Below are 12,565 nucleotides of genomic sequence, written 5' to 3' on the forward strand. Positions count from 1 at the left end.
ATTTCCTGGACACCTCCAGGAACAGTGACTCCACCACTTCCCTGTGTGCCTGTTCCAATGCCTTACCAATGAAAGCTGCTTGAAAGTGGAAAGCTAGTCCAGAGCAAGCTGTGCCTGTGCTTCAGGGAGAAAATAAGACAAATTGATTCATTTCCACACTGCTTAGCACTAGCTTTCTCAAGAGAAGATTTGTCTTGAAGGGAGATAACTGAAGCAGTCCCAAATAGGCTTGGAAGTGGACTAAAATGAAAGAAGAGTGAGTGCTCTGGGGGCAGTGATGGAAGCCGCTGCCTGTCATGGTCTTTATTTCATCTGGCTGCATAGGCATACCTGCAGCTAGCAGTTTATCCTTCCTGTGTTAACAGCCACAAGAGGAAAGCAATGTAAGTAAGTGATCTATCCCACCTATTCTAGACAGCACTTCAAAGTGAAATGAATCACCCTTCAGAAGTAACTCTCTATTGACTGTGGAGGGATTCAATGTAATTGAGTTCAGGTGGCTATAGGTAGGCAGGTGCATCCCACCTGTAGCATTAGACCTGTCCAAAGCTTTTCCTGGCTTCTCTGTGAGAAATGTCAGAGGAGGAGAAAACCTGGAGCATGTTCCCTATCATTTCGTTTCCACCTGGCTTCATCTTCACCTCTGCACAGCAGTTTGCCCATAGGGGAGGATAGGACCCAGGGCCACAGGCCTGGCAATCAGCTCTCCTTCGCTGTGGAGGTGATTGAAACATGAGTGTCCTTGTTTCATGCACCAAGCAGCTGTGCAGACCCTGGAGACCTATGGAGGCAGGTGGATTTCTTTGATGGGTTCTATTTTCTGATGCCATGAAAAAATACTTCAGAGTAGTAACAATGCTTTTAAGCAGGGAGCATCTATTACCAAGTCTCTTTGCTATTTCCTTGTAATTAAAGAACTTCTAATAACAAAGTGTGAACTCTTTTCTCTTTCTCCTCAGAAATCGAAGCAAAGGAAGCGTGTGACTGGTTACGTGCAGCTGGATTCCCCCAGTATGCTCAGCTCTGTGAGGGTAAGTAAGTTTTGCTCCTGTTTGTCCAGAACTGAAAGCTCAGTGGGTCCTCTCCAGGAGAGCTTGCAGTCAGCCAGCTCTGCATTTGAGTGAGTTATTGCTGTGGCTGGCTGCTTCACAAAGCCTCAGCTGCTGGAGTTGTATGAATGCCTAAAGAAAAGTAGGATTCCTGCCCTCAAGGCCATGGAAAAAAACAGGGGGATACAGCTTGTGTAAACCTTGAAGGTTAACAGAAAAAAAAAACGGCACAAAAAATCTAAATACATACATCTCTTTTTTTTCTTTAATTATTATTAAAGACTTCTTAAACCTTCAGAAATAAGATTACAAATATTGAATGTTTTTGAAAATTTCAATCTTACTGAAAAGATTGAAAACTCTGCAGAGGTACCAGAAGTGAACCACTTGGGCTGTGTTTCACTTTTCACCTCGCTGTAAAGCAAAAAGAACAAATGGAGCAGTGCTTACTCAGTGCAAATGGCTGCGTCCCCTCCTGAACGCTTCTGTGGTGGGTGGGTGACACAGTTGTGATCAGAAAGTATCATCCTGGAGGGCAGGGCAAGTGTTTACACTGTGCTGCACTGAGTAGCAGTTTAGGGAGTGAGATGCCTCTTTTCTGCTCTCCGTAGCTCAATGCTGACAGGGAAACTGCAGCTAATCCTCATTTTTTCCAAACTGCCTATTCTGCTCTTGCCAGAGACGAGGAGCCAGCTCAGGCCCACTCAGGCCTATTAGCCAAAGTGCAGCTCTGCCAAGCCCCGCTGGACGCTGGCCAGGGTCAGCTTGGGTCTGGAGGCAGCACAGCTCCTTGCACAGAGCCAAGGAACCTCGTGGGTCAGAGCTAGCACTGCAGAGCTGAGAGTGGTGGGGAGTGCGGTGCCGAGGACACCTCTGTGGCTCCTAACAGCCCGCTGAGGGCCTGCTGGTGCCAGTGGGCCTCACAGGTGCACTCGGGAGAGCACGCAGATGCTCAGACAGCTCAGCAAGAGCCTAGTGGGCTCTCTTAAATCCAGCAAGGAACTAGGACTAATAAACCTGTCACCCAAAGGTAACATAGATGTCCATCTACATCAGTCCCTCTGTGCCCAGCAGTACCTTTTGTGTCTGCGTTACAATCAGAATATCTCACTTCCCCTCTCCCCGAGAAAGGAGAGCCCAGTGCCTGCTGAATTCACAGGGATGTTCCCTCCAAAATGCAACCCATGCTGGGCTCCCACAGTCCCTCGTACAATCAGTAAGCACTCTAGACAGACGGCCTCTCTGAAAACAAGGTCATTTTTCCAGGCATCTATTATATAAATGTTAAGCACTAGTGTCTGAAAATGCTGGCTGTGGTCCCTGTGTCTCAGCTTCCCGCCGCGGTTCCTAAACATGGCAGGGCGATCTGGAGCGCAGCCATCGCACTGGAGCCCATCCCACTGCTATGGAGCCCACTAATGTGTTGCAGCCATGTCACTTTTCATTACAAATGTCAGCTTCCAGAACACTAGTCTGGCTTTTTGGCTGGTATTGGGGGTTATAATTCAGTTCATTTTTTCATCTCTGTTACGTGAGTAGCCCTTAGTCTGAAACTGTTGTTGTTGTTGGGAGTTGTATTAAAAACAAAAAGCTCAAAATGTTCCTATTTCATGGGAAAAGTCTATCCAGCAATTCATTAAGTCGCTCTGATGGGAACAGAGAACCTTATTGCTCATGTTGGATAATGAAAGCATGTTGGTAATTCTCTGATCTCATTTGTTTGTGTTAGGCACCAGCTAACAATTTAATATCTTATTAAAGCCAAAGTGAAATAATGTTACTGTCTCTTCGGTGCGCAGGATGCTCTGCTATGCATTTAAGAGAAAAAAATAATAAGGTGACTGAAAGGTTCACTGATACAGCTGGAAGGGAACCAGAGCTGAATGAAGTCAGTCATACTAGATTTCAGCAAGCGAGTACACAGAAAGCATTTTTGTTGTAGACAGTTTATTTTCACTTAAATAGCAAGCAGTCGTCTTAATATTGTGTCTTTTTTTATAGACTCCCAGTTTCCAATTGACATTGCTGCAGTAAAGAAAGATCATGATTTTCTTGACAAGGACCTTGTAGAACCTCTTTGCAGGTAAATAACACCTAAAGTTTCTTTTGCGATAATTTAAAAACATGAGCTGGTTTGTTGCTTTTAGCGTAGTAGCCTAGCACAAGAGTCACAGAGTCACAGAGTCACAGAATCATTAAGGCTGGAGAAGACACAAGATTTGAGAAGGACCCAAATCCAGTGGATTTGAAACCCCTTCATTTGTAACAAAGAACCAGCAGTAATACGAGGAAATTCTGAGTAAGTGAAGGAGTCATATTTGAGTTGCACATGAACAACTGTGTGTCCAAGCACGTCTGAAAAGATAGAACCTTATTGCACAGAATTCTGCAAGTACTTTCCCTGGCAGCAGTCATGACTTTCATGTTGCTGTGGTTCCCTTGGTACTCTCTTTTTGGCATCACCAACAGGATTAGAACCAGAACTCTATAGCGCTGCAGCTACTATAACTGCTCATTGGTCTGCCCTTCCCAGAGGCTTGTGTTTGCTCTTTTTATAGCTTTTTGTACTCTGCCTGTGATGAATATACTGTATTGCTTTGTACGCATACCACTCCCCAGGACTTAAGAAGCAACAATTCTGTGGTAGTTCTGCAAAACCTCATTACAGAGTCATTGTTTCCTCCTTATTTCTCCTACTGTCTTCTCAAGCTAGTTTCTTTTCCTCCACTTCAGTAAGGATGAAGGAGCATCTGGCCCCCAACCAGACAGGCTTTATTACATGTTATTAAAACTTGCACAACTCTAGCATTAAAATATTGAGCAAAACTCTATTTGCCCTTCTGCAACTGTGGCTAAAGTCATCAGAGAGTACACATACACTGTTCCATGGCACACTGCTCTGTGCTTGCAGGCATTAATGAGGATGTGACAGAGGACCTCAGAAAGGATTTCCTACAATGTTAGCAAATAGGGCTGGAAAACAGTTAATCTAGCCCATCTTTCCAGGCCAGGAGATGCCATCCTTCCTGGAGGATCTACAATATCCTTGTGCATACCTGTCAGAATGCTTTCTCAAAACTCCCTTGCTGCAAAGTACTTCCCAATTTGTGTTTTACAGATCCGGGGAACAGAATATTCGTTTTATCTCCCTAGTAACCTCTATGTTTAAGAAATCTGCAGGGAAAAAAAAAAAAAACAACTGGATCCTTCAGTAATTGCTCTCAGGAATGCCTGCAAGCTTGATTAATTGCTGTTATGACCTAGTGGGAAGGATTTCTACACCCATGCCTAAGAAACTTTCTTCCCACACATACGCACATCCCACTGCTTTAATCTGGCACCACTTAGCTGTAGTTCAAGAAGTGGGAAGTGGTAGGAGGCTGAAGTCTCTTCCACCTATCCTTTCCCACAAAATTGAAGCACCATCCAAAATTGCGAGTATGATCTCAGTCCCTGTCCCATTGTCTTGAGAGCAAACAATGAGTGGCAGTTATAGCATAGCTCTAGGACTTTCCCCAGCCATTCTTTTTCTGAAGTACTTAGCAATAGTGGTACTTCAGTTATGATCAAAAGCATCCAAGACCTATTCAGCTAAGTGGTAACAGCTCACCTTTTTCTCTTCCAGACTCTGCAGACTCACATATACACCTAAATGATTACCCTAGATTTACATTTATGATGATTTCTTTGTGAGTAGAACACCAGCTAGAAATTGGTGTTTGTTTTTTTTTTCTCTCTTTTACTGAGATTTTAAAAAATAGAGATTTACTGATTAAGACAATATATATTTGCCTAAATTGAATGATGCTGCAAAGAAAATGAAAATAGATAAATAAGTAAAGGTTTTAGTGACTGTCTAGTAACTTCTGTAATAATTTTATTCAGAAGATAACATTCTTTGGCTTTAATTTTTGTTGAGTGCTTTTAAACAGTTTATAGTTTAGAAGGAAATGACACTTTGTGTATGAGCCAGGTAGAAAGAGAAGCATTATATATGGGCTGTATAGATGTGAGAGTCATGTTTTCAGTTTGCAGACTTTTAATTTGCAGTAATTCAGCAGCACTAAACCTTTACCTAAGAGTGACCGACCCATAAAAAGCAGTTCACAGAATCACACACAGAATCTCAGAATGGCCTGGCTTGGAAGGGACCTCAAGGATCATGAAGCTCCAACCCCCCTGCTGGGCAGGGCCACCAACCTCCCCATTTATTAGACCAGGTTGCCTCATCCAGCCTGGCCTTGAACACCTCCACGGACGGGGCATCCACAACCTCTCTGGGCAGCCCGTTCCAGCACCTCATCACTCTCCTGGTAAAGAACTTCCCCCTAACATCCAACCTAAATCTTCCCTCTTTCAACTTAAAACTGTTCCCCCTTGTCCTGCTGTTATCTACCCTTTCAAAGAGTTTACTCCCTTCCTGTTTATAGGCTCCCTTCAGGTACTGAAAGGCTGAAATGAGGTCACCCCGCAGCCTTCTCTTCTCCAGGCTGAATAAGCCCAGCTCCCTCAGCCTGTCCTCGTAGGGGAGGTGCTCCAGCCCCCTGATCATCTTTGTGGCCCTCCTCTGCACCCTCTCCAACAGCTCTCTGTCTTTCTTGTACTGGGGGCTCCATACCTGGACACACTACTCCAGATGGGGCCTCACAAGAGCAGAGTAGAGAGGGACAATCACCTCCCTGTCCCTGCTGGCCACCCTTCTCATGATGGAGCCCAGGATACCATTTGCTTTCCGAGCTGCAAGAGCACACTGCTGGCTCATGTTAAGTTTGTCATCCATCAGGACCCCCAGGTCCTTCTCTGCAGAGCTGCTCTCAAGGACTATTCCTTCTAGTCGGTATAGATGCCTGGGGTTCCTCCGGCCCAAGTGCAAAACCCTGCACTTGGCCGTGTTGAACCTCTTTAGGTTCACCCGGGCCCACCTTTCAAGTCTGTCAAGGTCTCTCTGAATGGCATCCCTTTCTTCCTCCGTGTCAACTGCACCACTCAGCTTGGTGTCATCAGCAAATTTGCTGAGGGTGCACTCGATTCCATTGTCAATGTCATTGATAAAGATGTTAAAGAGCACCAGACCCAAGACAGACCCCTGGGGGACTCCACTCGTTACCGGCTTCCACCTGGACATAGAACCATTGATCACCATCCTCTGTCTGTGGCCTTTCAACCAATTTCTTATCCAACAAGTGGTCCACCCATCAAATCCACATCCCTCCAATTTGGAGATAAGGATGTGGTGGGTGACTATGTCAAAGGCCTTGGTCAAGTCCAGGTAAATGACATCGGTCGCCTTCCCCTCATCCACCAACACCGTCACTCCATCATAGAAGGCCACAAGATTGGTTAAGCATGACCTCCCCCTTGTGAAGCCGTGCTGGCTGTCTCGGATCACACGCTCATTCCTCATGTGATCAAGCATGTCATCCAGGAGGATCCGTTCCATGATCTTCCCCAGCACAGAGGTGACACTCACCGGCCTGTAGTTCCCCGGGTCCTCCTTGCTCCCTTTCTTGTAAATGGGAGTGATATAACACTTCCTCCAGTCATCTGGGACCTCGCCTGACAGCCATGACTTCTCAAATATGATGGAGAGCGGCTCGGCAACCACCTCAGCCAGCTCCTTCAGAACCCTGGGATGCACACCATCTGGCCCCAAAGACTTGTACTCATCCAGTCTCATGAGGTGGTCTCGGACTTGCTCTGCCCTTACAGTGGGGGAGGATTTACCCCCCTGGTCCCTACCTGGAGGCTTGGGGGTGCAGTGCTCAGGGACGTGAGAAAGACTAGAATCCTGGCCACCAGTGAAGACCGAGGCAAAGAACTCATTCAGTACCTCAGCTTTCTCTTCGTCCATTGAAACCAGTTCTCCTTTTAAATTTACTAAAGAAGGTACACCCATTTTGGCCTGTCTCTTCTGGCCAGTGTACCTGTAGAATGTCTTCTTACTGTTTTTCTTATCCCTCGCCAAGTTCAGTTCTACCTGCGCCTTGGCTTTCCTGATCCTACGTCTGCAAGTCCGGACAGCATCCCTGTACTCTTCCCAGGTGACACACCCTTGTTTCCAGAGCTTGTATGCACCTTTCTTCGCCCTCAGTGTGCCCAGCAGGTCCTTGCCGAGCCATGCCGGTTTCCTATCTCGTCTGCCCACTTTCTTATTCAGAGGGATGGAGACCTCTTTTAGGAGGGCATCCTTGAAGAGTAGCCAGCTCTCCTCAACATCTTTATCTTTAAGGACAGCATCCCAGGGAATCTTGACCAACAATCCATTGAACATCTTCAAGTTTGCTCTTCCAAAGTTCAGGGTCCTGACCCCACCCTTTGCAAGGCTCACATCCCTCAAGATCACAAACTCAACCAGGGCATGGTCGCTGCAGCCCAGGCTGCCTCCAACGTTGACATCTTTGATGATCTCTTCCACACTGATGAGCAGCAGGTCCAGCAACGCTTAACCTCTGGTTGGTCTGTCCACTACCTGGACCAGAAAGTTGTCATCAATGGATTCCACGAGCCTTCTGGACCTCTTGCAGCTCACCGTGTGGTCTTTCCAACAGATGTCCGGGTGGTTGAAGTCCCCCACCAGGACGAGGGCCCGTGAGCACGATGCCTCCCGCATCTGGAGCAAGAAAGCCTCGTCAACAGCCTCCCCTTGATCAGGTGGCCTGTAGTATACCCCTATCACCAGCTGACCTTTATTAGTCCCATCCCTAATTCTAACCCACAGGCTCTCTATCTGTTCCTGACTGTTTCTCAGAGGGAGCTCCTCACAGTCTATCCACTCTTTGACATAGAGGGCCTCTCCCCCCCACCTCCTACCTTGACTATCCCTTCTAAAGAGCCGATACCCATCCATGGTAGTATTCCAGTTGTGGGAGTCATCCCACCATGTTTCTGTGATAGCAACAAGGTCATAACTTTCCAAGTGCATCACAGTTTCCAACTCGTCCTGTTTATTACTCAGGCTGAGTGCATTGGTATAAAGGCACTTCAGCTGGGCTTTCCCTCTCACCGCCTTTATAGGGGATCTGGGGTCTCCTAGAACAGTAGCATTCCCAGCATCCCCCTGCCCTACTCCATTCCTTCATACCAAATGTCCAGTTTGGTACAGTTCCAGTTGTGCCAAATGTCAAGTTTCTGGTTCACCAGAAAGAGTAAACAGTGTCAGCTTCTCCCCCTGCTACAAGCTGTGTTTCTGTAGTAGCGACCAAACCAACATCTTCCAAGTTTTCCAGCACACTGTAACTCCTCACAGCTCAACTGACCACAGTGGCCAGAGTTCTACCCTTGCTTTGTTCTGTGGTGACATTAGCACAAGGTGAATGCCAATATATCTATCATTCAAGAGCTGTGGGCTGTGACATGCTTTTTGAAACAGAAAGCTAAGATTGGTTGTTATTTCTGCAGATACAGATTACCAGGTTGGGTGCCAAACTTCCATTCTTCTTACACCCAAAACTCCCACTGCCTTCAAAGCAGTGCATGGCCAAGCCTTTGCGTTGGTTAAAAGTGCATTCAGGCTATGCTAGTAAACAAAGTAGGGTACTCCTTTTTATTGAGAGGATAATTTTAAACACTGAATTTCACTGCTCTTCTGGATTGAAATCAGACTCTTCACCTCATTATAATCAGTTTTCTATGACATTCAATATACAAGACGGTAAGAGGCACAAATGCAGAGGAACCCTTTTTACAGCAGCTGGTAGTGCTTTAGTCAGAAAGCCTGTAACTCCCTGCTGCAAAAGATTTCTGTGACCTTTTTGAGATACTCTAACACTCCTGCTGTTTACAATATCATTTGAAAATTTGGCAGAGCAAAGCCCAAATTGGAGGCTTTTGGGTTAGAGGCGTATCTTTTTTGCTATCAAGAGATTCCATTCAGATTTTATTGAGTAACGAACAATAGAAAATTGCCATGCAATCTGCAGGCAAGTGCTGTCAGCCCGCCAAAATAATAATTGGGCATGAAAATTTTATAGCTGGATCTCTGTGTCATTTCCAAAATAGCAGCAACAAACTCTGCTCTGGGAACTTTTGTGGCCACTGTGATAAGAGGGTGAGAAGGAAAAGCCAAACCATGTTGTATGGTTTGTATTCATGTAAATAAGTGACTGGGAATATAAAGAACAAGTATGAAATACATGTCTAATATGAGGGCCCTAAATGAGGCCCTTTAAATTTGAACTGTGCCAAATAGCCAGCAGCCTCCTTTTCCACAGTCCGTGTCTTTTTGATTGTTAGCAATCCAGAAGTCACTGTATATGGGATAGCATACTATTAGAGTTTGAAATGGTGTTTGTATAGTCAGTGCTATCTGCTGAGCTAAAATTGCTGTGGGTGCTGTTAGGAAGTAAGCCAGGCTCTCCAGATGCACCATGGAAAGCCCTGCTTTGATTTTAGTAGAATGTCTCCTGTTGATCTCAAGGAGAGTTGGTTTGCTTTGTGTGAGCATGCAGAAGTGATAGGACTGGAAAGCAGCATATTCTCTTCACATGCAAAACTAGTGGAGTAGGGATGTGCAAGCTTTCGCACGAGTACCCATGTAGTAATGGAAAGGCCTTTATTCAGAATTCAGTTTTCGGCACATCTCCACATAAGGAGTCACATGTCCTCTTCCCAAATTCCATCACACCAGAAGAAGCCATCTAGGGGCATTTGTATGCAGCACCTAAACATGGTGAGGAATAATAATGAAACAAAGAAATAGTGTAGGATTATTTCCCTCAGAGAGGAGCTTAGACAACTATAAAATGTGTTTGCTAGGTCATGATCCATAACAAAGGACATTTGCAGATCTGCAAAGGTAGGAGATGCTGCAGCCAAGGCTGCTGTCCGTACCAGCCCTCCCCACCCCACTGGATGTGGTACCCTGTGCTGCCTTCCTCACCAGCATGTTGCATGCAGCTGCTGAACAGATCCTGAGGAATTCATGGAGCTCCAAGTTGCTTCAAAACAGACTTTCTATTATCTAGATGGCTTTTCCAGCAGGGCAACGGGTCATCCATGAGGTTTTCCAGATAGTCTTTGCTACAAGTTTGTGTTTATTTGTAAGCACTGCTTGGTGCTATACAGTATGCAAAATGCAGACATACTCTTCAGCTGATCAAATTCCATCAGATGGGTTAAGAAGTACAGCACTGGGAGTGGGATTCAGAGCCCTAAATACACGTGTCTACTGCCACTTCAGATCTGCTAAGATAGCTCAGACTTCTCCGTGGGCTGGCTTGACCAAGGGCACCTGTAGCACCTGAAGGCCAGGCTTGATAATGCTGGGGATCTAAAATAGCATTAGACTACTATTTGAGCATCTGAATCATTCCTCGTATGTTCAAGCATTGCATCAAGGGATACTTTTCAATGTAGGGATGATGTTTCACCATAGTGTTCACCTGTAATGACCTGGAGAAGTAAGATTAGCAGGGAAGTACTTGCTATAGTGAATATTTTCCAAGCTTCTTCTGAACACTGCAGAGCTCTCCAAACAAGCATTCAAATGCATCCTAGATGATTTGTTTTCTGTGTAGTCACCTCTCCTGTGTTTATTTAAGGTGGTATTTGTGCCTTTTCTCAAGTCCAGGTTTTGTGTTTTGTTAGCAGGAGTCTTTTTCCCATGTAGCGCCTCTCACTTTGACTGCGACATTAATAGCAGCCTTTTGTAGCTAGAGACTTCTGTTTCTTGGTTTTAGAAAGATTTGTTGAGGACTTGGCTGACAATAATCTAACAACTTTAAGCAGATCAGAAGAGCTTTCTACCACTGCTGGCACATAACTGCATGAGAAGTTGGAACAGACTCGCTTTGGTTGGAGTTGTTAGTAACAGGCAAGCTAACAAATCTGATCATTAGATCTCTAATTTCACTGGCAAATCTTCCCATGGTATTGGAAGAGCCCCAGACAGCGTGCCATTGTTTTGTAGATGCGTAAATTTAAAACCTAAGATTGAGCCCTTGGCTCTCATTAAGAAGTAGTTTTGTTTTTGATGGAGTGAGTTCCTTGTAAGAAAAGCCAGATTAGAAAGTGGCCAGGACAGTGCTGTAGCTTTCTAAGCCTCCAGTTTGAGGAGTGATACCGGCTTGGATAGAGCTGACCTGTCAGTTCTCTGCTGAGACCAATGCAGTTAGCGGGAAGGCAATTGCTTTGGATGGTTTTGTTTGTTCAACCATGAGCTTTCTTCACCTTTCTGTGCTTAAGAAGAAACCCTTTCGTACAGAAATACCACAACACTTTCTGCAAAGTGTTAAGCTGCTGGCTGTCGCTTTCTTCTCACTCTGTTCCTAAAGTGCCTTGCGTGCTCTGGTGGTTTTAGATGGCAAACAGCATCATGCTGAGTGAAAGAAGTGTTGGCTCCCACATGTGAAGTGTTTTCTTCTGCGTCTTCTCTTCCAGAGAAGTGGTAAATGCCTTATCCCTAGAGACACTCAATGTCAGGCTGGACTGCTCTGAGCAACCTGATGTAGCTGTAGGTGACCCTGTTCATTGCAGGGGAGTTGGACCACGTGGCCTTCAAGGGTCCCTTCCAACTCAAGCGATTCTGTGACAGAAACTCTGTGACAGGATTTCCCAGTCCCTGGTCTGGCTGCACTCTGGCTGATGCTGAGTCAGACAGGGTCCAGCAGACCCTGGTCTTCATCCCCAGTTTGTCAGACAGAGGAGAGAAACCCAACCCATAAGACCCAGATGGAATCTCAGGACATCCCCAGGTCTCACTCACACTGACAGGAAACAGACTGAGGGCACCGCAGTGTTCAAGTGAATCCAGGTGCTGCTGTAGAGACCTCCTGATGTGCTTTTAGTGGTGCTTCTTGCAGACTAGATGGGCTTATCCCATGTAAAGTCACTGCAGCAGTTTGATTCAGATGTGTGGCTGCCAGGTCTGGTGTCCAGGCAGCACATGGAGTTTGTCTCTCCCAGCACAGGGCAGTTAATGCAGAGGTGTGGAGACTGAGGTCTGAGCTTCTGGTTCCCCTCTCAGAGGAAGCTGGTTCCACAAATAGAAAGTTGGGTTGGAGTCCTTTGAATGTGTGTCTGTGCCTCTGTGTATTTGGAGTTGATATCAATACACAGATTTATCAAAACAAGAGCAGAACATTGCTCAGCTGGAGCCAGAGAAAATGCAACTTTGGGTTGTGAAATTCCATGTTTGGGCAAAAGATGAGTTTTGCAATTACAGATGTAACCTCTGAGGACGATTGTCTGTGGGCAGAAGGCTCAAGATAGTGTTACAAAGACACAAAGCCTGCAGTTTATTACAAGAGCATGACTACCATGCATGTGGTGTGTGCTTGTGCATTCATTATACTCACATTAATGTGATGAGTATAGGGCCTTTCTGATACGGCATCGGGTTTTATTGGCCTGAGTTAAGAAGGAGCATTTTATCTACAGATGAGCAGGTGGTACTTTGCAAGGGAATTTTTTTTCTGGAACATCTGCATTTGGTGAGCCAGCTCTTTACAAGCAGGAGGATGCTAATGCCAAAATGCTCCAGTGCTGTATGAGAGATTATATCACTGATGTGATTTTTT

At 45.6% G+C, this 12,565-nt stretch overlaps 1 protein-coding gene across 12 annotated transcripts in view; it reads left to right on the forward strand.

Annotated features, from left to right (window-relative positions):
- STARD13 (StAR related lipid transfer domain containing 13) overlaps positions 1 to 12,565 on the forward strand; it is a 300,043-nt gene that overhangs the window by 255,589 nt on the left and 31,889 nt on the right. For all 12 annotated transcript variants that reach the window (XM_046909814.1, XM_015278497.4, XM_040703684.2 and 9 more), the window contains 2 exons: positions 960 to 1,031; positions 3,051 to 3,132. In XM_046909814.1, the coding sequence (XP_046765770.1) occupies positions 960 to 1,031; positions 3,051 to 3,132 (154 nt within the window). The remainder of the gene's footprint in view (positions 1 to 959; positions 1,032 to 3,050; positions 3,133 to 12,565) is intronic.

The sequence above is a fragment of the Gallus gallus genome, chromosome 1 (genome assembly GCF_016699485.2).
Source record: "Gallus gallus isolate bGalGal1 chromosome 1, bGalGal1.mat.broiler.GRCg7b, whole genome shotgun sequence".
In the NCBI taxonomy this organism is placed as follows: Eukaryota; Metazoa; Chordata; class Aves; order Galliformes; family Phasianidae; genus Gallus; species Gallus gallus.